General features: G+C 63.9%; 2 protein-coding genes across 2 annotated transcripts; both read right to left on the reverse strand.

The window, feature by feature from the left end:
- Positions 1 to 320: 320 nt before the first annotated feature.
- Positions 321 to 8,833, reverse strand: TBXA2R (thromboxane A2 receptor). Its single transcript, XM_041763117.1, has 3 exons — positions 8,702 to 8,833; positions 4,497 to 5,329; positions 321 to 972 (listed from the first exon to the last, which is right to left on the reverse strand). Exons 2-3 carry the CDS (start codon positions 5,280 to 5,282, stop codon positions 727 to 729), a joined length of 1,032 nt encoding a protein of 343 aa, XP_041619051.1. The 5' UTR covers positions 5,283 to 5,329; positions 8,702 to 8,833; the 3' UTR covers positions 321 to 726.
- A 3,181-nt stretch (positions 8,834 to 12,014) lies between these two features.
- CACTIN (cactin, spliceosome C complex subunit) lies at positions 12,015 to 26,231 on the reverse strand. Its single transcript, XM_041763845.1, has 10 exons — positions 26,026 to 26,231; positions 22,579 to 23,059; positions 19,816 to 19,911; positions 19,214 to 19,359; positions 18,180 to 18,342; positions 17,984 to 18,098; positions 14,887 to 15,079; positions 14,053 to 14,175; positions 13,656 to 13,939; positions 12,015 to 13,425 (listed from the first exon to the last, which is right to left on the reverse strand). Exons 1-10 carry the CDS (start codon positions 26,190 to 26,192, stop codon positions 12,935 to 12,937), a joined length of 2,259 nt encoding a protein of 752 aa, XP_041619779.1. The 5' UTR covers positions 26,193 to 26,231; the 3' UTR covers positions 12,015 to 12,934.
- Positions 26,232 to 27,075: the final 844 nt, after the last annotated feature.

The following is a 27,075-nucleotide window of genomic DNA, read 5'->3' on the forward strand; positions in this document are numbered from 1 at the left end:
AGCGAACAAGCAGGTAAAGGCACGAGCCCTGATGGAGGGGGAGGCAGGTGCTCCCTCCAGGATCCCATGTCTTGTCTCTTTCTCACCTCCCGGGGGTTAATCCCAGAACCCCAGGGGCCGCGGGGAGGCTCCCAGGAGATGCGACCATGGAAGGCCCGCCGAGGGCGAGGGCGAGGGCGCGGAGGAGAGCGGCGGGCACCCAGCGCACCCCCTCCGCCCTGCCCGGCCCCGGCGCGGCTCCGGCTGCGGCCAACACGGGGGAACAGCAATCTGACGCCCGAACTTTAAAGATTGATGATTTCCGGACCCAAAGGAAAGTAAAGCTGGGGGGGCCAGTATATATTTTGGCAAGAGAGCGGGTGTCTTGCCTGTGCACACTCAATGTTTTCTAAATAGAGCCTTCTCGGGGCTGGGGAGTCAAAGGGAATCAACTGTACCCCAGGAAGCAGGTCATATCCAGGGGTCAGAGTCCCCCCATTCTCAGGGGATTCCTGGAAGGGGAGGCTTCCAAGTCCGATTTCCTCAGACGCCCTCCCCCCAACATGCCTGCCCACCCTTCCTGGGTGGGGAGGGGGAGGAGATCAGAGAGGAGTTGGGGGGTCCCCAGGGCCGCTGGGGGGGCCCCACCATCCTGGCATGCACAGTCTTGGCCCTTCTGACACTCCGGGCTCCCGGGGCTCCGGGCCAGCTGGGGGGCCCCCCGTGTGCGGCCGTCCCGCTGGGGCCCTACGGCACCGGGCGCCTCTGGGTGAGCTGGGGCTGCAGGGACAGCGACCTGGGCCGCGCGCTGAGGCGAGGGTGCAGGCGACGGATCACCGCCCGGCGGAACAGGATGTACACCCAGGGGTCCAGGATCTGGTTCCAGGTGGCCACGCGCAGGTAAATGAGCAGCTGCTGCTCGGTGGCCCGGGACAGCTGTCCGGTCGGGCTCATGGCGGGCGGGCTGCGCAGCACCGTCTGGGCGATGAAGACCTGCGGGGAGTCAGAGCCGTTAGCGGGGGACCAACCGCCACCCGCACCCCGCCCCGCGATCCGGTGCCGCTTCTGTCGCCACCTTGCTGGGTGACCTGGGTGGGGGTGCCCAGCCTCTCTGAGCTGCCCCATGCAATCTTCCTGCCTGTCCCCACAATTAAATACGGTGGAAAACAAGGTGGGTGTGAGCACGCGGAGCCCCCGCACCGCCAGCGTTATTATCCTCCTAAACACCTGAAAATTCGTAAAAGTTTCATAATGTAAAACTATACTATTCAATCGCACCTTAAGTATTTAATTTTTTAAAAGCTTTTATTTATGTATTCCTGAGAGACACACAGAGGGAGGCGGAGACACAGGCAGAGGGAGAAGCAGGCTCCCTGCGGGGACCCCGATGCGGGACTCGATCCTGGGACCCCGGGGTCACGCCCTGAGCTGAAGGCAGACGGTCCACTGCGGAGCCACCCAGGCGTCCAAAAATAAAATCTTAAAAGAAAATTTTATTAATGTTGATTCCTGAGCACCTGCTGGGCAGTGCTGGGGACACTGCGCTGCCACGAGGGACCAGTCCCCGCTGCACAGGCTTGCGGCCCCAACAGGAGGCAGCCAGGCAGTCACAGCGTGGGGGCGGGGGTGACAGAGCTGTGACCGGGGACGCGTGGGGCCTGCGGGAGGCCAGCGTGGGCGCCTGAGCTGACCCGGGGCTGGGAGCCGGTTGGCAAACTGGGTTCCCCAGGTGAGCTTGAGGGCCGCGTGGGGGCTTATCCTCTGGGCCCATGGGGAGCCAGGGTGGGTTTAGAGCATGAGCTGGCCCGCGGGCCAAGTCGGGCTTTTCCCCTCTTCCTGTTTGGTTTGCTTGGGCTTTTGTGGTTTCATTTTATTGTTTTGTTAAGGACGTTTTTACATGTGCAAATAGTGGGAGAAAAAAAATAGGAAGGAGCACGTTTGTGACATGTGAGAATGACATGAAATTCTCGTGTCCTCCTGGCGCACAGTCAGGCCCATCCGCTGCCTGTGGCTGCGTTCCCGCCGGGAGGGGACAGCACAGCTGAGCCTGTGACAGACCGCGTTGAAAATACCACACGGAAAAAAAAAAAAAAAAACCACATGGCCCTTTATGAAACAGTTTGCCCACAAAGGGACTCAGGGGGTGTCTCATGATTCAGTGATCCTACTAGGACGGCTTCCCTCTTATGTGTAGCAAGGAAACTCCTATTCATGCTTCAAAGCCCCGGTTCCAATGGTTCAGAGCAGCAAGGAGCCCATTCTGGGTGTCCCCAGGAGAGACCAGGGGGCAGGGAGGTGACCGAGGCGGGTTCTCCCCGGTCCTCCCCGGCCCTCCCTCTCCGTCTCGCCCACTCTGCTCCTCCGACATGCCAGGCAGCGTCCTGCCCCAGAGCCTTTGCACGTGCTGTGCCCCCTTCCTGGAATGCCTTCGCCCCCAGATCTCCACACAGTCCGCTTCCTCCCCTGGACCGCGTCTTTGCTTAAATGTCACCTTCATGGAGATGTCCCTGACCAGGATCTGCCACAGTCTCCCGGGACCCCCCAGAACGGGCCCCGCTCTGCTCAGGACCACGGGCTCTGGGGCTCTGAAGCATGGGTGCGAGGTTCACAGCTGGATCAAAACCAGGTAGGTGTCCTAGATCGAATCTCACGGAGTCGTGAAACGGTTCCCGGGGCCCCTTTGGTGGCAACCTTCCTTCTTACAGGGCCGTGGAATAAATATTTTAAACGCAGTCCCTGTCGCAGCTGGGCCACCGCAGCCTCGGAGCTACAGGGAGGCACAGGGGCGTGGCTGCGCTCTAGCGTTATTTCTGGATGCGGAAATTTGAATTCCATGTCATTGTCACATGTCACAAAACATCAAAATATGATGCTCCTTTGTGCTTTTTCCCCGACTACTTACGTATGTGAAAAATTCTTAGCAAAACAAAACACAAAGCAAAAAAAAAAAAAAATTATGATCTTGGGATCCCTGGGTGGCGCAGCGGTTTGGCGCCTGCCTTTGGCCCAGGGCGCGATCCTGGAGACCCGGGATCGAATCCCACATCGGGCTCCCGGTGCATGGAGCGTGCTTCTTCCTCCACCTGTGTCTCTGCCTCTCTCTCTCTGTGACTATCATAAATAAAAAAAAATAAAATAAAATAAAAAAAAATTATGATCTTTACATTTGCAGTGCTTTATTTTTTTAAGATTTTATTTTTAGGGGGCGCCCGGGTGGCTCAGTGGTTGAGCGTCTGCCTTTGGCTCAGGTCGCGATCCCAGGGTCCTGGGATCGAGCCCGGCTGGGGCTCCTGCTTCTCCCTCTGCCTCTGCCTGCCGCTCCCCCTGCTTGTGCGCACGCAGTCTCTCTGTCAAATAAATACATAAAATTATTTTTTAAAAAAATGCATTTAAGGTTTTAAGTCCTCTCTACACTCAACGGGAGGCTCGAACTCAGAACCCCGAGATGAGGAGTTGCAGGCTCGACCGACTGAGCCCGCCGGGCGCCCATGGGGTTGGTTTGCACTCTAGCTCTTTTCACTCCCATCTGCCGCCTCCCGCATCGTCGCACACGTGCACGACCGGCCTTCCCCGCTGGCAAGAGCTCCCAGGGGGCTCTGTTGCTTTCATCCTCCGCTGTGTCCTCGGTGTCTACACCGCAGCCTGGGACGTAGCAGTCACTCGTGAAACGTTTGTGGAAGCAGCAGATGGATACATGAGTTCATTTCAACCTCACCACCGCTCGGAAGGGCAGGCAACCTTTGAATCCCCGTAATCAGGCCTGGAGGAGGGGAGCCCAGAGCCAGAGTCACACAGCAAGTCCTTGAAGGACACGGGTTGGAAGCCGACTGTCTGACTTCAGACTTTAGACTTGTTCTGATCGAGTCAGAAATGGAAAAATATCCACCCCAAATGGCCAAGGACGTCGGCCAAGCTCCCCTGACTGGGAAAATCCGGGCAGAGCTGGGTCTCGGACCAGAACCCAACACAAAGTGGCCTCAGGAAATGTCTGACGAGTCGGTGATACTACGCAGAACGCTTTCCTTGGTTTTGTTTGGCAGATAAACTCTTATGCATCCTTCAAAACCCCAGCTCCAGTGCCCCTCCTCTGGAGAGCCCTCTGATGACCCAGATGGAAGCTTGGAGCCCCTCCCCCGGCATCCCGGGCCTGGCCCCCCCGGTTGGGGGGTTGTCTGTGTCTTATCCATGAGCTCCTCTGGGAAGGATGCTCAAACATCGGGGGGTCCGTGCCAAATTTTCCTGGGTGGGTGGGAACCTGGGAACCTAAATCCACTGTGGAGGGGCGCCTGGGGTGCTCAGTGGGTTAAGTGAGCCTCTGCCTTCGGCTCAGGTCGTGACCCCCGGGGTTCCAGGGTCCAGCCCCACGTGGGGCTCCCTGCCCAGCGCTTCTCCCTCCGCCCCCTGCCCTGCTCGTGCCCGCACACGGGCTCGCTCTCTCTGAAATAAATAAAACCTTGAACAAAAAGGCAACAGATGCACGGCGGATGGAGCCCCCGCCCCGGGGAGGGCGCACTCACCAGCAGCGGCATCCAGCAGATGCTGGCCACCACCATGATGCCCGTGAGCTGGGCCATCATCTCCACCTCGCAGTCCCGCGGGCGCTGCTGGGCCGCCTCCTGCCCGTGGTACACGTGGCACAGGGTGGCCACGCTGATGGTGTTGAGCAGGAAGGACAGCCCCACCGAGAGGCTGCCGAGGAGCGTGAAGAGGAGGCCGAAGGCCACGTCCCCGGGCTGGGCGCCGAGCGTCAGGAAGCACCAGGAGCCGGGGTACTGCACGGTGTAGCGGCCCACGCCCAGCAGCGGCAGCAGGCCCAGCGCCAGCGCCGCGGCCCACACCAGCGCCACGGTGGCCCAGGCCCGGCGGCGCGAGGAGGCCGCGGGCCGCGAGAAGGGCCGCGTGATGCCCAGGTGGCGCTCCGAGGCCATGGCGGCGCCCAGCAGCAGCGGGCAGAGGCCGAAGAAGACCATGACGACGCCCATGAACTGGCACAGGCGGCAGCCGGGGTCGGCGGCGCGCCAGTCGAGCAGCGCGGCGTGCTGGGCCACCACGATGGCGCCGGTCACCAGCAGCCCCATGAAGTCGGTGAGGACCAGGCCGCAGAGGAGCGTGAGGAAGGAGGAGCGCGCGTGCGAGCCGCCCTGCCTGGCGCCCGCCAGCACGCCCAGCGCCAGCAGGTTGGACGCCAGGCCCGCCAGGCAGAAGGAGGCCGCGAACCAGGGCGACGCGATGAGGCGCCGCTCCTCCGCCGTCAGGTTGCTCGGCCGGAAACACGGCCCCGCGGAGCTGCCGTTGGGCCACATGGCGCCGAGCCGGGCGCGGGGTCAGCACCCCATGGGGCGCGGCGCACCTGGGGGCACAGAGAGGGTGACTGGCCGCGGCCCTGGCAGCGCCGCCGCCGTTGATGGTCTGGGTTAGGAGCGCAGCCCCGGCCCCCCGACGTGCCCCGCCGAGCCGTGGCCGCCGCGGAATCCAGGACGGTCGGGCCGAGGTGAGGAGGTCGCCGGCTGTCGCGCGCTCCAGGCGGCCCTGGGCCCCGTCCGGGCTCGCGGCTCGCGGCCACCCCTCCGGCTCTTCGGAAGCCGCTGCCTCACACATGTTGGGGTCATGTGGGTTCTTCCCCCGTCTGCCCCCGTTTTTATAATAAATAAACCCAGAAATCCAGTTCCATTCTGGGAACAGCAGCAAAAACCCCGGCACTCGGCACTCGGAGCAACAGACTCCCCAGGGACGAGCTATAAATGGCAGCGAGAGGGACCTGTCACCCTCCGGGGCTGCGAGACAAGGCGGAGACGCCCGGGCCCCGCCGCGAGTGTGGACGGGTGTGGACGGCTGGACCGGCCGGGGTGGCAGGGGAAGGGGGGATGTCCAGGAGAAAGAAAACGAGGGATCATTCTGGAAACCGCTCCCGGTGCCCGAGAAGGACAGGCCGGGGGACCTTCCGGGGGCTCCTGGCGGCAGCTGGCGGGTCCCCAGCCTCCTGCCCTGGTCCGTGCACCAGGCTCGGGTGGGCAGGCGTGGGCGGTAGCACGCAGGCGCCCGGAGGGCGGGGGGCAGAGCCAGGCAGCGCCTGGAGGATCCCCACTTTGCAGAGCCGGAAGGGGAGACACAGGGGTCAGGCCTTGTCTGGCTCGAGTTGACCTGAGATGTAAATTCAGGCCTTGTTATGCGTAAGCCCAGCCCGTGTGAATGATTCGCAGGCCCGGGCCTGGGGGGTCCGGGTCGGGGCGTGGATGTGGGCCCCCCCATTGTCGGATTCTTCTTTGAGGGGTAGAATTTTCTACAGCGGGATCCGACCAGATCTGCACCCAGGCTTGGCCATGAGCCCCCTCACGGCCCTGCTGAGCTTCAGCTCCCCTTCCTGTAAGCAGGGACGGTGGGAACGAGCCAGGCAAGCGCAGGGCCTGCGGGCGCCCGTGGGTGCTGCCGTGGCGCCGGCCCTGGGGTGGGGGGGGCCCCTGCGGCCGCCAGCCCTCGCCCCCCAGCTCCCCTGCTCATCGCTGCGTTGGTCGGGCCCCTCTGCGCGGCTCCTTATCGCTCCTCATAAATCACCCAGGCCCTGAGCTTCCCTCCCAGGCCGTGAGCCAAGGCCGGGGGCGCTGGCGGGGCAGGGCCTCCTGGGCGGGGGTGGGGGGGTGAGGGGGGTGGGGTGGGAAACGGAGGCTTGAGACCCACGGGGTCTTAGCCTCCCGCAGGGCAGGGCTTTGCCCTCTGCTCCTGCAGCGAGGCCTCCTTTGCGCCCTCTCGGGCCGGGGCACCCTCTGCCTCGGGAGCTGCTCTGCACCGTTTCTGAACATTCCCGGGGACTCGGGCTGCGCCTCTGTGTCCTGGGTCTCGCGGCCCCAACCGGGTGTGGGGGCTCGTGCACCACCCATTCGCGGGGGGCCGCACACCCCAAGACTGCCAACGGCCTCCCTTGTCTGAGAACAAACCTGTGACCCAGAGCCCTTGGCGTGGCCTCCGGGGGGAGGCTGGAAACTGGCATGACTCCCCCTGGCCACCGCCGGAGGTTTCTAGTCCCCCCGCAGGTTCAGGTGATAGAGGCTGTCTCAGGTTCCCCAGGCACCCAGGCCAGGCCAGTAGGGGCACCGGGCACGCCTCCTGCCCCTCCCAAGTTGTCTGGGAGGGATGGCGGGGCCCTCACCCTGCAGGGGACTGTCCTCGTCTGCGCGAGGTCCTGAATCAGCACCGCGTGGCCCTTGGGGGAGTCCAGCTCCAGCTCCCTCCCGGGAGTCATGGACCCCAAGTTCCCAGGCTGGATTTGCTGGACAAACCCAGGCTTCCAGGACCCAGGCACGGGGAAGTGTGGGCTCCGAAGGACCAGGGACCTGGAATCCGCCCCCGAGCTGGTTCTGGAACCCCTGGAGGCCTCAAATTCCAGTGGCTGAGGTGCCAGCACTTCACCGGGCATGTGGCAGGGCCCTGGGTTCCAGAGCACGGGCCTCAGCTCCCGGTTCCTCCTGGGGGACGACCCTGCGGGGTGGTCAGCCCACCTGGGGAGGCCGCCCGTCCTGCCGTCCTGCCCCTCCCGCGCCCAGGCCCCCGTGGAATGTGATCTGGGCCCCTCCTCTGTCCGAGGTCACCAACGGCCCAGCACCCCTCCTCCCTCCCTGGGGAGCCGGCCAGCCCCCCATGTGTCCCTCTCCCGCACTGCAGCCCACGCACTGGGGCCCCTGACCTGCCCTTGCCACGTTGGGGGCGCTGCCCCTGAGCCTCAGCATCCCCCCTCCCTGAAATGCAGAGAAGGGGGACACCGAGTGGCCCGCTGGCATCCTGGCTGGTCTCCCCAGGCCTGACCTGCTCCCGCCTCCGCCCGGTGAGCCTCTCCTGCTCCTGGGGTGCTCCCAGCTTATCCTGTTGGCCGTGTGCACGCGTGGGGCGGTGGGGGGGCAGCCCTGCGGCGGCCCCAGCACATTTGCTGAGTCCTGAGTGCTGTCCAATGACCGTCGCCGCCCTTTGGTGTGACACCACAGGGGCCCGGCCAGCCCAGGCCTGATGCAGACCCGTGGCTCCCGGGCGCGGCGCCCCCACAGACACCCACCCAGACACACCTGCCAGTTCCCAGGCCGCCCCTGCCCACCCTCCCACATCAAAAGGCTCAGTTTCCGGGAACTTTTTCCTGTTTGTGACACCGACCTAGCCCTCACCTCAGAGGGTGCAAAGTGGGGCCTCCACAGTCAGCCCACTAGGTCTCAGCCCAGCCTGGGTCTGACTCAGGGGCCCCCTGGGAGCCTCAGTTTCCTCATCTGTACAATGGGTGTGCCCTCGAGGGCTCACCACCCACGGCCAGGGGGGCTGTGCAGGGGGGCAGGTGCGGGATGAGGGCCCCCGGGGCCTGTGGCTGAGGTTAGGGCTGCAGTTAGTGATGGTGCAGATGGGCGCTGAGACCTCACTGCCTGTGCATGCGGGCGCGCACACACACACGCACACACACACACGCACACACGCACACACACACGCACACACACACGCACACACACACGCGCGCGCACACACACACACTTGCTCACAGCCACACCCAGACCCTTGCACCCTTCCCACGGCACCAGAGGCCCCAAGTGGCCCCACGCTTGTGGATCCCGGGACACGCATGAGCACATCCTCAGCCACCCCTGGGCAGTGGCACACCTGGTCTCAACACCACCCCCAACACCCACACCTGGGCCGGCTGGTGGGGGGACACACCCACCCAGGCCCCTCCCCTGACCGGCGCGGGTCTCACCTGGAGATGGTGATCGGTGGGTCGTGCTGGGGTCACCGCGGCCAGGAGCGGGCCCAGGCCCGGAGGGCGGAGCGGGGAGCGGGGCGGCCGGGCCTCCCGGGCCTCTGGGGAAACAGAGTCACAGCCGGGGGCGGGCAGCTCAGAGGAGCCTCGCAGGGCACAGAGGGAGGGCGCGGCGGCGCAGCAGGCGGGGGTGCGCGTCCCCCGGGGCTGGGGGGGCCACGAGCCCTCCGGGCTGGAGCGGGTCCGGGGGGGCTGGGAACAGCCAGGCCCGGGGCTCTCGCTCTGCCGCCGGCGCCCTCTCTGCCGGGTGTCCGTCCGTCCCTTCATCCGTCTCTCCGCGGCCCCGCCCCTGTGCTGGCCACACCCCTCCGGCCGGCCCGGCTGCTGGGGGTCGGTGGGGGTCGGTGGGCGCCCCGGGCGGGCTGGGCAGGGGTGGGGATGCGGGGCCGCCGCTCTGGAGCCTCGCCCCGGGCCCCCCGGAGCTGCCCCGTGGCCCCGCATTGTTCACCAGCCCCGCAGCCCTGGATCACAGGCCGGGAGGGGCGGCATGGACCTCCCCCACCCCAGGCGCCCAGACCCGAGCCCAGGGCCCGGGGCTCTCAGCTGGTGACCCCGAGGGCTGGGGCCTGGCACCCAGAGGTACCTAAGAGGCTCTGTGGGCACCGGGCGGAGCCCTTGGGGCGTGCTGGGGGTCCCCGCCTCCCTGCGGGAGTGTCCTGCAGGGCAGAGGCTTGGAGAGGCCGTGGGGCTGGAGAGAGCACAGCCCTAGAGCCCGGCGGGGGAGAGGAGGTCCGGCCCCCTTCCCCCTCCACCCCTCACCCCTGCGTGGGGTGGGCAAGGGTGCCCGGCCGCTCAGCTCAGGCGAGAGTGCGGGTGAGGCCCGGGGCTTGGGTGCGGGCCGCAGGCAGGGTGCGCTTCCTCGGAGACCCCAGACCCCGCCCCCCAGCCCCAAGAGCAGAGGGCGGCCAGGCTGGACGTGGCTGAGCAAAGGCCCCAGAGGTGCCCTGCGCTGCAGGTAAGTGAGGCGAGGCGAGGGGGGCAGGAGGCCTGACCCGGGCCTCACTGGCCCCAAGTGAACCGCCTGGCCGCTTTGGCCTCAACCCCGCCCCGCCCATTCCCGCCCCCCCCCCCTGCCTGGGAAGGACCTGGAGGTCGGCTCTGCCCTCCTCTGCCCTGCGAGTCCCCGTCCTTCCGGCCTCCAGGCCTTAGCTCACACCCAGCGTCCTCCCAGACGGCCCCTCCCCGAGGCCGTTAACTCTAACTTCTCCTCCTTGGGAAGGGGTCCCCAGCTCCTAGGCGTCTGGCACAGCCCTGGCTCCCAGGGCCCCTCCTCTGTAAAGCCCGGCTCTCCCAGGCCGTCTTGCTACCCCCAGCCTCCCTCAGGGGCAAGTCTGTGTCCTATCCCTGCGCCGGCACAGTTTTGCGCTGGATCTGCCCTCGAGGATGCCTCCTGCGGGAGAAAGTCCCAGCGAGAGGGACAGTCCGGCCCCCTGGAGCCAGGGCTGGGCCAGAGGAGGTGACGGGGCGTAGGGGGTGCCCAGAGGTGAGCCAGGAAGGCATCCTGACAGAACTGGGGCTTTGTAGGACGAACAGGAGTCCCCCGGGTCTGAGAGACGGTCGTGGCAGAAATGACATGATCAAGACGTTGAGGAGGAGACGGGGGTGGGGGGGGCACTGAGGCTTCGGGAAATTGTAAGGAAGGCAGATGTGGTGGCGAGAGGATGTGGAGCGGGGGCTACAGATGTGGGGACTTGAAGGACCCTGCTCCCCACTTCCTCTGCCGCGAGATAACAAGGACAGCACCCCTTCTGGGAACAGCGCGGCGTGTCAGAGGGGCCAGACCTGCGCGCCGCCACCCGGCAGCGCCCGAGGCAGTGGGGGCGGGGGAGGGGACTGGGGGCGCCGGCCAGCCTGTTGGCGGAGGGTACGACGTCCGGGTCGTGAGCTCAGCCCTGTGTCACGTGTGGAGATTACTCAAAAAGTCTTAAAAAAGAGGGGGGGGGAAACTGAGGCCCACAGGAGGGAAGGAGGCAGCAGAGGCCTCGTGCGGGCACGCAGCTCGCGGCCACGTCCGCCTCCTCCGGGCCTCCCTCCCGGCCCCGCCCGCCGGCTCAGGCTCAGCTCATCTGCTGGGGAGGACCAGATGGTGGGAACAGAGGCCAGGCTCAGGATGCGCCCCCCGTGGCGGGCTTCCGGTGGGGGCCCGGCAGGCAGTGTCTATTCTTAGCCTCCAAGGCCAAGGGCAGGAAGACAGGGTGGGGGCTGGGGCAGCTTAAGGCACCGGGCGGACCCTGGGGGAGGGCAGGGGGGCGGGGGCGGCTGCGCTGTCTCCACTGACACCCAGCTCCAGGCCGCCAGACATTCGCCCTCTATGGCTCCCAGGGCCACCCCCGGCCTGCAGTCACTGCTCCCCACCCCACCCCACCTCCAGCACCTGCTGCCTCAACCTCTCCCACAGCCCCGAGCCCTGAGCCACAGCTCTGCCCAGCGCCCCTTCTCCCCTTCTCCAGGGAGCCTTCCTCGTTCCTCCTGGGGGCCCCAGACCCCAAGCCCCCCTTGCCGCAGCCTGACCCCTAGGTCGCCCTTGGGGTCCGCACCCCGTGAGGGAGCAGAGGGACACGGGCTGGGGCGCGGTTGGGAGGTGGGATCCTCCCAGCCGGAGACTCCAACCCCGGCTCGCACACGTGGCCTCTCTCCGTGAGCCCGCGCTGGGGCCTGCGTGCACCCGGACAGGGGAGCAGGTCCGGGATGCACTGGTGCCAACTGCTGGGACGTGTGGGACAGTGGAAGATGGCTCCAGCAGGCGCCACTGATTAGCGATGTCTGTCGCGGGTTGTGAGGGGGCCCCTTCCTGCTGCTCCCGGCTGCGGTGGGCACATGTGAGCTGTGCCAGGCGCTCCTGGGAGCGTACGGTGGGCTTGGGGGCCACCGGTGGGCTTGGGGGCCACCCGTGGCCTGGGGACAGTCTAGGCCATGCACCCTGGGCTGGACCCTTCTGTCGTGAGGCGGCCTGGGCACCGTGGGGGGTGCTGACCAGAGCACCCTCCCCACCCAGGCTCCAGCCGGTCAGACGCACTGGAAGGTGAGGCCGGGAGGGCAGAGACGGGAAACCTGGAGCGGGAGGTTCCTGAGGGGCCGCCGCCTCTGTGCTCTGCAGCTTTGTAAAAGGCCGTCTTGCCCGAGCCCTGGCTGGGACGTGCGAGCCCTGAGCCCTGGCTGGGACGTGTATGCCGGGCTCAGGGAGATGGTAAGGACGCGGCTGCGGCGGCGGGGCGGGGCACTCTGCAGCATTTCTGACAGTCTGGAAGTATTCTAAAATAAAGCGTTTATTAAAAAAACATGCAACTTCATGAGTCGACCAATTAAATGAAAATAAGATCTTTCCCCCACCTAAAAAAAGTCTTCGTAGAGAAACAACCTAAAACGTTTCCAGACGGAACAGGGCATGTGGGTGGGGCCGTTGGAGGAGCCCTCAGGTGGCCCTTGGTGGGGCGGGGGTCATCCCCCTTAAGGCCAGAAGGAACAGTCTCTGGAACCAAATGTCACAAGAAACGTTTCTGGGGCAGCGTGTGACCGGGTGGTGACTGCACCTGTCAGCCCCGCCGCCGGGCTCAGGCCACACACAGGGATGCCGAGGCCAGTTTTGAGCCGGCTGGGAGGTGCTCTCCAGGGACAGCTGTCCCAACATGGGGGGCCCCCAGGCCAGGTGGCGTGCCACAGCCGCACACGGAGACCAGGCTCCTGCAGCCACAGAACATCTCAGGCCCCGCCCCCCCCACTCCTGGACCCGACGGCAGATGGTGATGGGTCTTCCTCGCCCACCAGGGGGGCACTGGCCCACACCAGCACTGGGGCCACCTGGGGAGCCAGAGCTCAGGCGCCCCTCAGCGGGCTCTCTTGGACCGTGCCCGGCGGGGGCCCACGTCCCTGTGCTGCAGGCCCAGCCAGGCCAGCCAGGGAAGGGGCCAGGAGTGTGAGTCCTGCAGCCGCCCTGGACTTGGTTTCCTGCCCGAGAGCGCCGCTCCCTGTTCCGCACCCTGTTCCATTGACTGTCCCCAGCAGGCTCTGTGGTGAGCCCCCCTGCACCCCCTTCCCACTGGGGAAATTGAGTCTGGTGGAGCGGCAGGCCCAGCCTGAGCTCCCGGGGCCCCTCGCCCGGCCCGGGGAGGCTGCTGGCTCCACCAGACCCCGAGGGGGGCTGCAGGTGGTGTGGGAGGAAGGCCCTGGCCGTCACCGCCGGTAGCGGTAGCGCTTGAAGTGGAACCAGAGCTGGAAGATGCCGTTGGCGAACTGGCAGCGGAAGCCGTGCCGGTGGGAGTACTCCCACTCGCGGTTGACGATCTTGAAGGCGATGTCCTCGTAGGGCGGCCCGGCGTGGAAGCGCAGCGTGGCGAAGTCCTTGTTGTCGGGGCACGCCTCCAGGAAGTACTCGGGCGTGGAGCGCTTGTCGATGAGGTCGGGGTAGAAGATGTTGAACTTGTAGCCCTGCACGATCTTGGGCGGCGGGTTATCGAAGTCGTAGTGCGTCTGGTTGTACTTGTTCCACTCGAAGCCCGTGTGCACGCGGTTGAAGAAGCGCGGCTTGCGGGGCCGGTACTTGTCGGCCCACAGGTAGGCCTTGCCCGTCAGCGGCATCTCCACGCTGAACTGCGCCTCGTCCTGGCCCATGCCCTCCTTGGCCCGCCGGAAGAAGATGTCCTCCGCGCTCTCGCTGGCGTCGCCTGCAGGCGGGGGTGCGCGTTGGGGATGCGGCAGCCCTGGGCCCCCGCTCCACCCAGAGGTGCACAGAAAGCCCCCCCTCGCTGCCCCCTGCCCCCGACGCCCGGTCTGGGTCATCTCTCCGCATCCTCCTGGGTGGGCACCGAAGAGCCTGTGGCCAGGCGTGCGGCCAGAGAGCCTGCTGGTGAAAGCCCTGCACGTGAGCCCCGGGCAGGTCCCCACGCCCCCGTACCTGTGACCTGGAGCTGCTGGCGGGACAGCTGCAGACGTTGCAGGTCCTCGTCGGGCTCCAGCACGTGGGCGTCCAGCGGCAGCTCGTGCGCCGTGAGCAGCCGGGGGCTGTACTTGCCGGCGTCGTAGTCATCCAGGCTCTGCTGGATCAGGTCCTCCTCCATGAGCACGGCCTCCCCGTCCGCCTCACCCTCCACGGGCGCCGCCCCTTCCGTCTCGGGCTCCGCAGAGCCGCCCTCCGAGGAGGGCCCCGGTGGGGTCGGTGCCGGGTCCTCAGGCTCTAGGCTGCACAAGGGAGGAGGCTGGGCTGGGCCAGGCAGCAAGGAGCAAGGTGCTGCCCGGGGGCCCACCAGAGGTCCTTGGCTGAGGGGTGGGGTGGGGGCCACGGGGTGGCCTACCTGTGGCCAGGGGACGGGGGCTCTTGCTTGAGAATGGGAAACAGCGGCTCGCTCTCCACGCCCTGCTCCTGCTTCAGCTTGTAGAGCTTCTGACGCAGCACGTCCTGGTGGCGCTCTCGGAGCCTGGAACGCAGGCTGCCGGTCACCCCGACACTGGCCGCACAGGGGCCCCCCCCCCTCCCCCACGGCCTTTCTTCCGATCCCCTTTGATGGCGAGGGCCTGGAGCCTGGGAGGGCACCAAGGGGTCCCTGCCCAGGCGAGGCCCTGAGGCTCCAGGCTGTGGAGGGGAGAGGGTCGGGGGGGCAGGGGGAGCCTGCCGGGGTGGGGGTGCTGCGGTGGGGGGAACCTCTGGGCCAGGGGCCGGGACTCAGGGTGACAGACCCTGCCGGGAGCAGCATTCTGCGGTTGGCAAGAGCGGGTCCCCATTCAAGGGATTCATGCGCCATGTCAGCCACCGAGCCGGGGGGGACAGGGCGCAAGACGCCAGCAGGGGACGAGTGAACTCAGAGGCAGCTCTGCAGTTAGCGACAGCCAGGCGCTGTGTTTATGCGGCGCGGCCAAACATGCTGAGAATTTGTACACAGAGGGTGTGGGGTGGGCGGGAGACGGGGGACAGGCGGCCTCCGGGCCCGCCAAGATGCCCGCTGACCCGGGCGAGACGAAGGCCAGGTGCGGCTGGAGGCCAGGCCCGCAGAGGCCCTGCCCGCCGCCCCGGACCCTGACCCCGACCCCCAACCCCCGACCCCAGGGGCACAGCCTTCCAACTGGGACAGTGAGCGGACGCTCCCTGGGGCCGGCTCCTGGGCCCCACAGAGGCCGGGGGAAGCACTGACCTGGCGCGCGCCATGTGGGCACGGAGCTGCTGCAGGAGGCTCTCCCAGTAGCCCATGTCCAGGTTGGGGCCCCCGGCCCGGATTTTGCCCTCGATGCCCTGGAAGATGACCTGCAGCTGGCTGTACGTCTTCCCCTTGAAGACCGACTGCACGTCAGAGCTGACCGAGGCATTGACCCCCTCTCGCCGCTCTCCTGCAGGGGACGGGACGTTCAGCACGGGCCGGGGTCTGAGCTTTCCCTCTGCCCGCCCCGCTCCTCCCCTGCTCCTGGGGTCCTCCTCCCCGCCTCTGGCTGGATCCTGCTAACACATGAAGCGGACACCAGGCCACAGACCCTGGCTGGGATGGTTCGGACTCTGTGGGCCTGGGGAGCCGGGCAGGTCCTTCAGAGGGTCTGACCCCCGGGCCACGTCTGAGCACCTCAGCCTGGCATGTCTGGCCTGTCACCCCGAAAAACATCTGAAGAACAAGGAGGAATCACCTGACAGCCCAACTCTCGGGAGCTCAGATCCTGCTCCCGCTCTCGGCCATGTGATCCTGGGTAGGGGGCTTGCCGCTTCTGGGTCTCCCCGTTTCCCCAGGAAGGAGAGCTGCTCATCTCCCAGGCTTTGCAAGAAGTCCTGGCGCTGCCCCGAGGGGAGCATGCTCACCACCCCCCACCACGGTCCTGCATCCGTGGTAGCTGGCGGCCCCGGAGGGCGGTGTTGGGTGCTGCGGGCCCCACCCGCTCTGGCACACCCGTCTCCTTGTTGCTCAGCACAGACACCACACCCTGTCGCAGGGCCTTTCCTCCAGCAACGTGACCTTCCCTGTCCGTTTGCCTCCCAGATCGCTCCCCTTGGCCCGGATGCCCGATTTGTGGCTTCCCCAGGGCAGGGGCCTTGTGGGGCTTCTCTGCGGCACCGTGCTGGCCCTCAGGAGTTAGGGTGCAGCTGCTGCTGGGTGCAGAGGGACATGAGCAGAACGTGGTCCCTGCTCAAGACCTGGCTTCTGCTACCCTCCCGCTGGACGGAGTCGTAGCTGGTCAGAGAGGGGCACGAAGGAAGCACGCTCCTCTAGCCAACCAGCGCAGGACCCGGGAAGCAGCACAGAGACTTGGCCCCTCTGCACACAGCTGGGCGCCCCAGGTACCCTAGTCTGACCGGCTGAGTCTGCGACGGGCACAGAAACGTTACAGGATCAGAAGTGAATTCAGAGACAGCTCCCAGCCGCCCCTGGGGCCACATCCCGCGCTCGCTCACACAGAACTCACACCACACACAGACTGCGTCCGCCGGCACAGCCCCACATGAGCCAAGCTCCATCTTGTCACGAGTTAAAGTCGGGTCCCAGGTCCAGATGCCCCCTAACACCCAGCTACAGGGCCCGGCTGGCTGGAGGCGGGCGCCCGAGCAGCTGTGCTCTGCTGACTGGAGCACTCTGCGGGCAGCACACGGGGAGAACCCACAGGGAACGGTAGTGGGGGACCCGTCGCGGTCACCCACTTTCTACCGCACAGCTACCAACGTGAGAACAACAAGAGAAGAAGCCCAACTGAACTTGTAAAGACAACGTGTGGCACTCGACTCAAGGAACGATGGGGCTGAGACTGCTTGGAAATGAGGCCGAATGGAGAAACGGAAAAGCAAAGCTCACCTCAGAGGATGGCTCAGGTGAGGGGGAGAGCGGGCAGGGACTGGGCGCAGGGCAGCTGTGCGCAGGGGCACAGGGCGGGCCGGCCCCCACTCTTCCCCAGCCGGACGTGCATGACGTCCCAGAACTTCCTGATTCTCGCCAGAAATTACTGGAGGATGCGTCCCACTAAGATGAGGGAGCACCAAAAATGGTGATGTGGGGGGGTCACAGTGGGGCTCCAACACGGGCGAGTGAAGGGAACCCCAGGAGGTGGGGGGCGAGGGAGGCAAAGGCCAGTGGTGAGCCTGAATGCCACGACCCTCGGTGACACTGGCCAGTGTAGCTTCTGGTACGTGACAACCACCTACTCATTTCTCCTCCCGTGATGCTCCCAAACATGTCTTATCATCCCCAGGGGACAAAAGGGACAACCAGGCTCCCAGGAGCAGCCGACTGGCCCAGGTCACTGAGCGGCCTGGTGGCCTGGATCCGCACTCAGGGCCACACCTGCCCAGTCAGTGCCCTTCGGGCCAGAGTTCTATACCCAGCCCCGCTGCCCCCGAAGGAAATGCCTCCTCAAGCATCTCCAACAGCAAAGCATTTCCTTTTCCTTCTCCTGAAGTTACTACAGGACGTGCGGAGGGGACGCAGGAAAACAAAGCACCAGTTACAAAGACAAGGAAAGACGTGCCTCCTTCTCCTAAGCAGAGGAAACCAGCCCCAGCCCTGTCTGAGCAACACAGGCGTGGGGGAGGGGAGGCCACCACGCCTGAGAAACAGCAGCAGAGGACGTGCCCAGGACAGGCGCAGAGGAGCCAGGCACGGTTTGAGGGGCGGCTCGAGGGGTGGAATGCAGTTGGTTATAAGCTCCTAGAACAGCGGTTCTCACCCTGGACAATCCTGTCCCCAGGGGACACCAGGTTATGTTTAGGGAGCTCTGTGGCTGTCAGGACGGAGTGTTTCTGACACCGAGTGGGTCAGGGTCCAGCGTCTGTGGTGCTGAGCTCCAGAGTCACTCCCCAGAGGTCATGAGTGTATGGCCACCTCCAGGGCAAGAACGCACACGGAGAAAGATCACCAGGTTGAACAGACTAGGGCTCCAGGGGGTTCCCAGACAAGCGGAGCCGAGTCCCACTCTGGTTCAAACACACCAAGCCTCTGGCAAAAACTTGAAACCCAAACAAACAAGCCCCTGCTGGCGCCACTCCCAGGGAAGCTGAGCGGCTGAGTGTTTCAAGGAGGCCGGTGGGTGCGCTGGGGGGTCTGAGCCCCCACCCAGTCAGCGTCAGGAGCACCTGCTGCTGCCCCCTGGTGGTTCCCGGAGAGGCCTCGAGAGGGACATGGAGACCCCATGTGGGGAAACTGAAGCAGCAGCGAGGCCAAGGTTCCCTGGGGAGCCACCCAGACGAAGGCGGATCCAGCTATGTGTCCCTCAGAGCACACCGGGCGCTTTCTGGGGACTCTGGCGCCCGTGCTGGGTTACCTGGGCCCTTGCCCGACGCCTCCAGCTTGCGCAGCTTGGCGATCTCATCCTCTGTGATGGTGGTCATGTCCCGCCAGAAGTCTGCGTTCTTGCCCTGCTCCAGCTCCATGTACACCTGGAGGTGGACGTGCAGAGGGGCGAGTTGGCGGAGGGCTATCCCAAGGGCCCGGGTGCGAGGGGCAGGGCCGGGCAGTACCTGGATGTCCTCCAGCAGGTCCTCCATATCCGCTACAGTGAGGCCGTTGAGGAAGGTGTACGGCTCGTGCATCTCCACGGCCAGGTCATCATCCTCGGCGCTGATGTACTTGGCCAGCAGGTCAATGGGCTTGGCCCGCCCGTCCCGGATGCGGATCTTGGAGCTGCCAAGGAGCAGGGAAGTGGTGTCAGAGCCCAGGACATCATGACCCCCGCTGCCCCTCCTGAAGACCCTACTCTGGAGGGGTGCCTTGTGTGGGAGCCAGGGGGAGAGCCTGGCCTGTAGGGGCTGGTGGTCACAGAAGTCTTCGGGAAGGGGGGGTGCCAGGCACAGGAGCAAGGGAGTTGGAAGACGTAAGTAAGCGTGGCATCTGAGGAGCAGCAGGTGGGAGTGGAGCAGGGCAGGGAGGACCACCTGGGGTGGGCTGCTGGGGTGGAAGATCCGAAGCCTCACTGCTGCACCCATGGGGACAGGAGTCAGAACCAGGTAGGTCTGAGCCCCTGAGGCTGGCATGGCCAGCAGGCCCCAGGACAGAGGGGCCAGGAGTGGGTTCCTGGCGCACACACACCGGGCCTGGGGTGCTCGTGAGCCCTAGAGCCTCACAGTCCTTGTCTGTGGACCGGGCTGTGGGCTGGAGTAGAGAGGGGTGACCACTCTGGCTTGGGGTCTAGCACTCTGCTCAGCTCCCGTGGCACCACTACATGGAGCGAAGATCACGCAGATGTCTCCTTGGCATGCGACTCAATGGGGGACACAAGGGGACTCGCCAGTGACAGGCTCAGGGAAGGAAGTGAACAGGAATGGCACACACAACAGGGGTTGGCACCAGAAAGGGGGTGAGGGAGGGACCCCCTGAGGCGACGATGGGTGGAAACCTGAAGGGCAAGGGGGACCAGCCAGGGCAGAAGGCTCCAGGCAGTGCAAACAGCATATACAAAGGCCCTGGGGCAGACAGGGCTCTGTGCGTTTGGGCCCAGAAAGAGGCTGTGGGCAGAGGGAGGTGGAGGCAGCACCGTGCAGGCCTGCCCACGTACCGCAGCTTGGCCTGCTGGAGGTGGAAGTTGTCCTCCTGCTCCTCCCACGTCTTGAAGTGCTCTGCCTCCTTCTCCCGCTGCAGCATCTCCAGCTCCTGCTCCCGCATGGCCTTCTCCCGCTCCCGCTCCAGTCGCAGCTGCTTCACCTGGGGGTGCACGGGGAGGACGTACTCTCTAAGGCCATGGGGGACCCTGAGGTCAGGGGTGGGACTCTAACCCAGGCCTGGCCCCAGCCCACCAGCCCGGGTGTGGACTAGTCAGGAAAGCCTGCTTCAGACAGACACTAGGGCAGATGCACATTCTTTCTGCTGGAAACACAGCAGCCTGCAGCAGCCAGGACCATTTCAGACCTTTCACTGAAGGAAGTTTCTGAGAGTAAAGCCCAGGGCCCATCAAAACCGAGAGATGGAGGGAGACAGTGTGCTGAGACACGGCCTGAACCCCTTGATCCAGTCCATCCATGTTGCCTGAAGCCAGCATCCCCTGGACTTACTGCATAAGCCAGTCAGGTCTCCCTTGACTTAAGCCAGGGTCAGCCAGCATTTAGGCCCTCACAAGGGAAGGCCTCCTGACCCGCGTAGGCAGGCCCAGGGCAACCCCACCTTCTGCAGCTCTAGGCGATTATCCTCCTGGATTCTCTTGTTGCGCTCCTTCAGCTCCTTCTCCTCCAGGTGGCTGATCCCCTTCTTTTCCAGGGCCTGGAAGGGCCAAGCACACGCCCACTGAGCAGAGACGCCTCCCTCCCAGGCACCACCCGCCAAGGATCTTCCATGCCCTCCTCTGTGAGACCCAGATCGAGATCCACCTGGCTGAGTAGCGTCTCTGCAGGTGAGGCCCAGAGAAGTGACCTGTCCATGGCCACACCTCCCTGAGTCCCACTGAAGATGCGGCCCCCTCAGTGCTCCCAGACCCAACACGGCCGAATGCAATGCTCAGAGCAGCCTCCTGCACGGGTGGGACATACACTAACGTGCAGAGGGGAGGCAGCCGCCTGCCCCAGGGACTCCCGGAGGTCGCTCTCAGAAGCATCTCAACATGAGCCCCACTGCCCTGGTTTACACAGGAGCCTAGCTGTGCCAAGTCCGTTTAAGCCCCCAGCAGGTCAGAGGCCCACTGCATGCGGGCAGAGGCAGGACAGCGATGGAAGGACTCAGAGAGCACACTTGCTGGGCTCACTATGAGAGGAACAGCAGTCCCCGGGCTCACAGACCCCTGGGGTGCCATGCAACATGGTCAATGCTTCTTTCCTATCTGCCCCCTCACCCAATGGAGGGTGCTTGGGGCACAGGGGCTGGAGACCCTTCGACCCTGACATCCCCCCATGATTACTGCCTGAGCCGGGCGCTGAGCCCACACTTACTGACATGCACTCCCCTGGCTCCGAGGGCTGTCAAGGAGGCCCCCAGTGCCCAGGAAAATATGCCCGCAGCAGGACACGGAGCTCAGTGAGGGACCACCCGGCGACACCCGTGCTGCTCCTTGGCCTCCCCAGCCGCCACACCTATTAGCAGTGACCATACTTGTCACCTCTGTGGCCACACAGAACAGCAACTGAGGAGCTGGGCAGCCCTGGTTCCAATCACAGCTCTGCCGTTCAGGAGCATAGAGACCATGGGCCACCAACTCAGTGACCTGGAGCCAACAAGGCCAAGTCAGGGAGAGCCAACACGCGGAGAGCACTGTGAACAACGCCCAGCATGGAGTGTGTGTCAACGATCAACATGGTGACTGCCCATGCTGCCAGCCAGCGGTCCTGGGACAAGGGGACAAAACGCATGATGCTGCCCAAACTGTTGGCCTGTCTAGAGCGGCCTCAGAGGCTGAGCTGGGGTCGACCCCCAACGTGCTTATCACCGGAGGGGCCAGTGAAGGCCTCTTGTGGGGCAAATCCCCCTAAGCCAGCATGGGGCCCAAGAAAGACCATTGGGGAAATGCCTGAGCACATGTGTGTGCACATCACCTGGAACTCATTCATTCCACACCTACCCAGGGCCGAGCGTGCGCCAGGCTCTGGGGACAGAGCTTGCCCGGTGGGGCTCACAGTCTGGCAGGAATCATACGCACGTTATCAATCAGAACCCACATTTAGATGTCTGCTTTGCAATGAGACCTTTCTGGACCTGCTTATTCTAACCACAACCAGAGCACCCCAACACCTGCCTGCCTTCTCTCCTCTGTGCTTTGCTAATCTACTTATTTACAGTCTCCCCCAGATGGCCGGCTCCACAGGCATCTGTCTCTGCAGCTCACGGATGCATGCTGGGCCTGCACGGTCCCCAGTGCCAGCAGTTGAGTGGCACCGGTTCATGAGTGAAGTGCTAGGAGGAGAGGACAGGCAACACTAGGACCTGTGGGACCAAGGGGGCTGACAAGCGGGCCCCAGAACAGGGACCAGGTCAGCTGCAATCTGAAGGAACAAGAAAGCAGCAGCCACAGAAAGAGGTGGGAAGTGCTCTAGGCAGAGGCGCGGCGAGGAGCAGGGCCCACGGTGGCATGGGCTCAGTGTGTTCTAGACAAAGGCCTGGAGTGCACGTGGTGAGTGGCAGATATCATGGCATCCGACTGTGCCCGCCTGCTCTTGCCACCCCAGGGCCCCCCTCCCCGCCCCCATCCCGCCATAGATGGGTGCCGTGTGAGGGTTAACTGCACCCTCCAGAAAGTCACATCCACTTCCCAAGCCCAGAACCTGTGAAGGGACCTTACATGGAAACAGGGTAGTGTTCAGAGCAGCCTCCTGCACGGGTGGGACATACACTAACGTGCAGAGAGGAGGGACCGCAGATGTAGTGAAATAAGACCAAGTCACGTGGTGTTAGGCTGGGCTCTAAACCAACGACCAGTGTCCTTACACGAAGACACAAGATGGCCACGTGACCGTGATGACAGAGGTTGGGGAAAGCAGCCATGAGCCGACTTCTGACCTCCAGAACTAGGAGAGAAAACCTGTGGCCTTAAGTCCTGTGCGCAAGGCCGAGACTGACGGGTGAGTGATCCGCATGTGACTTTCATCTTGACAATGAGATGTCAACAAGACTGAGCACCTGTAACTGGAATCCCATCTTGGGCACACGACGCAGGGAACCTGCTCCCGGTCACGTCTGAGATTAGCCTGGTGTCTCGGAGAAAGTGTCTGAATTTTACATGGCAAAAAAATTGACACAGTAAAAGGTGGCAGAAACCAGGGCGCATGCGCACGGATAAAATAAACTCTTAACGGCAAAGTACCAGCTGGGAACACGTGCTGCATGTGCTAAACCACGTCTTTCGAAACAGAAACCGTAAAAGGCACATGAAGCAAACCCACGAGAAAGGCAGGAAGAACCTGCAAAGGATGCGCCACGTGCCGAGGGCGGGAAGAGGCTCACCTTGTTCCAGATGAAGGTGCCCAGGAGATTGTTGTCGCCGAAGGGGTTGTCGGTGTTGGTGTAGCCCATGTACTCCTCCCCCCAGCCCATCTTCTCCCGCTTCTTCCTCTCCTTGGCCTCCTTCTTGGCCAGCCGCCGGGCCCGCTTCTCCTCGGGAGTCTCGAAGGCCTTCATGAGCTCCTCCTGCTGCTTCCGCTCCTCCCGCAGCCGCAGCCGCTCCTGCAAGCTCTGCTGCTGGCTCAGGGCTGCCGCCGCCTCCCGAGGGCTCTGGGAGCGGTCTGGGGAGGCCGAGCTGGATGCCGAGGAGCCCGGGGACCAAGAGTGTGTCCGTCGCCGGCGGGCCCATCGGCGCCGCTGCTGCTCCTGCCGTTCCTCATCCGAGTCGGACTGAGAGGACCGGTCCTGTGAGCGCCATCGCGGTGGCAGTGGGCTCGGGCTCGGCCTCCTTCGCCGCTGCCACCTTTCTTCCTCCGAATCTGACCTGTGGAGGGAATCCACAGAGGTGCGCTCACTGCCTGCTGGTCAGTCTCGTTTGACAGATGTTTACCGAGCACCTACTGTGCCAGGTGCTGTTCTAGATCCTGGGGACACGGCCGTGACCAGCAGTGATACCGACCAAAGGTCGCAGCCTTTGGAAGGCTCCCATCAACAAACAAGCCACATGACACTAGACAGTGCTAGAAGTCCCAAAGAAGAGTGACTAGGCATTAGGAGATAGAGATCTGGGATCCCTGGGTGGCGCAGCGGTTTGGCGCCTGCCTTTGGCCCAGGGCGCGATCCTGGAGACCCGGGGTCGAATCCCACGTCGGGCTCCCGGTGCATGGAGCCTGCTTCTCCCTCTGCCTGCGTCTCTGCCTCTCTCTCTATCTCTCTGTGACTATCATAAATAAAAAAAAAAAAAATTTAAAAAAAAAAAAAAGGAGATAGAGATCTGAGGAGGCAACTCTGGAGAAAGTGGGGGAAGATGCCACAGGGAGAGAGTCATCCATGAAGAGGGTATAGCAGGAGCAAAGGCCCTGCGGCAGAAATGTACTTGGCATGTTCAAAAAGCAGCAGGAAGCCTGTGTGGCTGGAGCAACGTGAACGAAGGGGAGTGAAGGAGGGAGTGAGGACAGGGAGGCGGGCTGGGGTCTGATGGTACAGGAGCTGTAAGTATAGGAACCAAAGGATCTGATCTGTCCAGGTAACAAGAGGGAGCTTACAGGAGAAGTGGTGGCTAAACAGGTCTCACAGGATGGGCTAGAGTGAACTGGAGTAAGACTGGCAGGACCCAAGCGCCAGGCAAAGAATACTGTGGACACGAAATGGAATGCACAAGCCCTACTGCAGGGATAGGCTCTTTAATGGTCAGGGGCCTTTGAGTGTGCAGAGGAACAACCATGTCTCTTCATTTTGTTAAACGCTCCACTTGTCAAGCTCACATAAAAAAAAATCTATGCCACGGGAACCAATTATTTTGGAGTCCCTGTAGGCAAACTACACACTTGATCAGATTTTTTTTTTTAAGATTTTACTTATTTATTAATGAAAGACACAGAAATGGTGGGGGGCAGAAGGAGAAGCAGGTTCCATGCAGGGAGCCCGATGTGGGACTCGATCCCAGGACCCCGGGGTCACGCCCTGGGCCGAAGGCAGGTGCTAAACTGCTGAGCCACCCAGGAATTCCCCCTTGATAAGATTTTCATAAACAACCCAACTTGAACTCGGTATCCAGGATGGCTGATTCTCCTGAGGAAACAGCAAATATGAGAGGTGCACAGAAGACTGACGGCTGTACGTGAACCAGTGCGGAAAACACCAACCCCAGGGGCTCACACCAGAGCCAGCAAACTCTCTCTGTGAACGGCCAGATGGTCGAGGACACAGTCTGCTGCTCTGCTGTTGTAGGGAAATAGTAGCTCGGACAGACAGGAACTAATGGGCATGGGTGGGTCCCAGTAAGTTTTTACTTCTGCACCCCAAAACTTGAACGCATTCAAGTACCCCATAAAATTTTCACGTCTCATGAAATACTTTTCTTTTCCCCCCCCTCGCCATTTAATAACGTAAAAACCAAGGGCACCCGGCTGGCTCCGTCGGTTAAACGTCTGCCTGCGCTTCAGGTCATGATCCTGGGGTCCTGGGATCAGGCTCCGTGTCGGGCTCCCTGCTCAGCGGGGAGTCTGCTTCTCCCTCCTCCACTCCCCCCTGCTCATGCACGTACCTACGCGCTCTCTAATAAATGAAGGAAATCTTTAAAAAGACATGTATAAACCATTCTCGCTTCACAAGCGGCAGGCTGCACACCCCGCTTTAAACCCTGTCTGCGCTACTTCCGTTCCGCTTCTTATAACTTCTCGGCAGCCTGCGGTTGCAATGATCTTAGGAGCCTCAGAAAAGAAAAACTTTCTCGAAGCTGGAGGGCCATCAGCCACTTCTGACTTCAGCCACTGTGGCTGCTACGGTGTGAACAGGCCGGAGGGACGGGAGACAAGGCGTGCTGGGAGAGGCCCCATGGACATCTTCAGTACGGAGAGGAGCACGTGTGGGCCACACTGGCGCAGGGACTGGCCCGACGGTCACAGCCAGGCAGGTGGTTAGTCAGTCCCCGGCACCGTCGGGGTCCCTTTGTGCAGGAGCAGACTGAAGCCAAGCCTGCAGAGTGGAGAGGTGTCCCATTCCCCCCCGAACCCGCTTTTTAAAGCTCGTATTTATTCATTTGGCAGAGAAAGTGAGCACAAGCAGAGGGAGCGGGTGTGAGGCTCCATCCCAGGACCCCGCGATCACCTGAGCCGGAGGCAGAGCACTTAACCAAGCGAGCCACCCAGATGCCCCAGGTGTCCCCTTTCCAAAAAGACGGGACTGTGGGCCTCAGAGAGGCTGAGACCCAGGTCCTAGAAGTCGGCCCAGGCCTGCCACCTGTCGCCAGCAGTTCTTCTGTCTGACGCCCACTCCCGCGGCAAGAGCTGTCACCTCCACCTGGGAGATCCCTCTCGAATGTGCCCATTTCCCCGCCGTGCCTCCCCCCGCCTCCCTCCCTGAAAGCCACCCCCATCCGTTGCCTGGACGACCGAACCACCTTCCTCCCCGCTGTCGCTCCTGCCAGCCTCCTCCGTCCCTTTCCCACGCGAAAACCGGAGGAAAGTTCCACAAAGTAAGTCAGGCCACGTCGCTCTCTTGCTCAGAATCCCTCCCTGGCTTCGTGCTCCCCTCCCAATAGCGACCGAACCTCCAGCGGGCGCAGAGACCGCCGGGTGGGCTGTGGGCTCTCGGCCCTCGGCCGGACCGCGCCGCCTGCTCGCGGCGCTCCCACTGTCCGCCCCGACGCCCGGGACGCCTGGGGCGCCGCTCGCTCTGCTGTCGCTGCCTAACCGACACCCGCGGCCGGACGCCTCCTTCTCCAGGAAGCCCTCACGGACTCATTCCGGGATCCCCGGCTCCCCGGCGCCGTCCGCGCAGCGAGCCCACCTGCGCTCCCGGCTCTGCCGCCTCCGCCTGCGCCGAGCTTCGTCGTCCCGGCGCCGGCGGCTTCGCCGCCCATGGCTCCCGCTTCGACTTCGGCTCCGACTCCCGCTCCGTTGCCTGCGGCGCCTGCGACCAGCCGACCGCGAGCGCGAGCGTGTGTCCCGACCCATCAGCTGAGACGGCGCCGGCAGCGCTGACACAACATCCGGGGCCTGCGCCGGGGGCCTTCCTCCCCTGCGGCGCGCGCCAGGCTGCCCCGCCCGCGCCTGAGCCGAGGGGAGGAAACCTGCGTCACTGTCCCGTCCCGCCGGGACTCCGGCGCCCCGTCGCCTCTCCACTGCCCTCAAATGTGGCCCGTGTGACGGCCTCCGGCCAGGCCTCCGTCTCCAGGGTGGAGGACTCGCCCTTTAGGCACTATTAGGGGCAGCTCCGTGTGGGTCCTCGCGCCTTGGTGGGCGGGCCTGGGGGCCGTGGGCGGAGCCAGAGCGAACCCGGAACAGCGAGTGGGGCGGAGCCTTGGGAGGCGGGACCCGGGAGGGGGCGTGGCCTCGGGGCGGGGCCAAGCGGAGGCGCGCCGCGCCCGCGAGATCTCGGGGCCCCTGCAGGCGGGCAAGCTGCGACGTCGTGGGTTCGAGTCCAGCCTGCTCACCGGGGAGACTGACGGACTCCAGGTCGGAGACTGAAAAGCCTCGAGGCTGGGCTGACCTTTGAGAGTCACCATCATGCTCCATCGCCCGCAAAGATGGGGAAACTGAGGCTCAGAGATGGAAAGTCAGTTTAAAAAACAGTAGTGCCCACCCCCCCGCCCCAGCCCAGATGAGGCAACGTGGAGCTGGGATCTGAACTAGGCGGTGCGCTTTTGTTCTGTGGGTGCTGGGGAGTCTCGGGAGGGCTTTGAGCAGGGAGAGGGGTGTGTGGGGGGGTGCTGGTTGTTAGGTGGGGTCCCTGAGGGACTGGTGGCCCAGGAAGGACCACGGCAGGTAGGGCTGGGAGACCCCGAAGTCCCTGCTCCAAGCTCCCGCAGCCCACCCCAGAGGATGGTACTTCGTGTTC

Source organism: Vulpes lagopus, chromosome 7 (assembly GCF_018345385.1).
Source record: "Vulpes lagopus strain Blue_001 chromosome 7, ASM1834538v1, whole genome shotgun sequence".
In the NCBI taxonomy this organism is placed as follows: Eukaryota; Metazoa; Chordata; class Mammalia; order Carnivora; family Canidae; genus Vulpes; species Vulpes lagopus.

Excerpts from the sequence above, each read along its gene's own strand:
- TBXA2R (XM_041763117.1), bottom strand. The coding sequence starts at position 5,282 with ATGTGGCCCAACGGCAGCTCCGCGGGGCCGTGTTTCCGGCCGAGCAAC. Across the intron at positions 973-4,496 it reads TCTGCTGGATGCCGCTGCTG|GTCTTCATCGCCCAGACGGT; the intron begins GTGAGTGCGCCC and ends GACTCCCCGCAG.
- CACTIN (XM_041763845.1), bottom strand. The coding sequence starts at position 26,192 with ATGGGTCGGGACACACGCTCGCGCTCGCGGTCGGCTGGTCGCAGGCGC. Across the intron at positions 14,176-14,886 it reads GCCCACATGGCGCGCGCCAG|GCTCCGAGAGCGCCACCAGG; the intron begins GTCAGTGCTTCC and ends CCTGCGTTCCAG. Across the intron at positions 13,940-14,052 it reads CCCCCGTCCCCTGGCCACAG|CCTAGAGCCTGAGGACCCGG; the intron begins GTAGGCCACCCC and ends TCCCTTGTGCAG.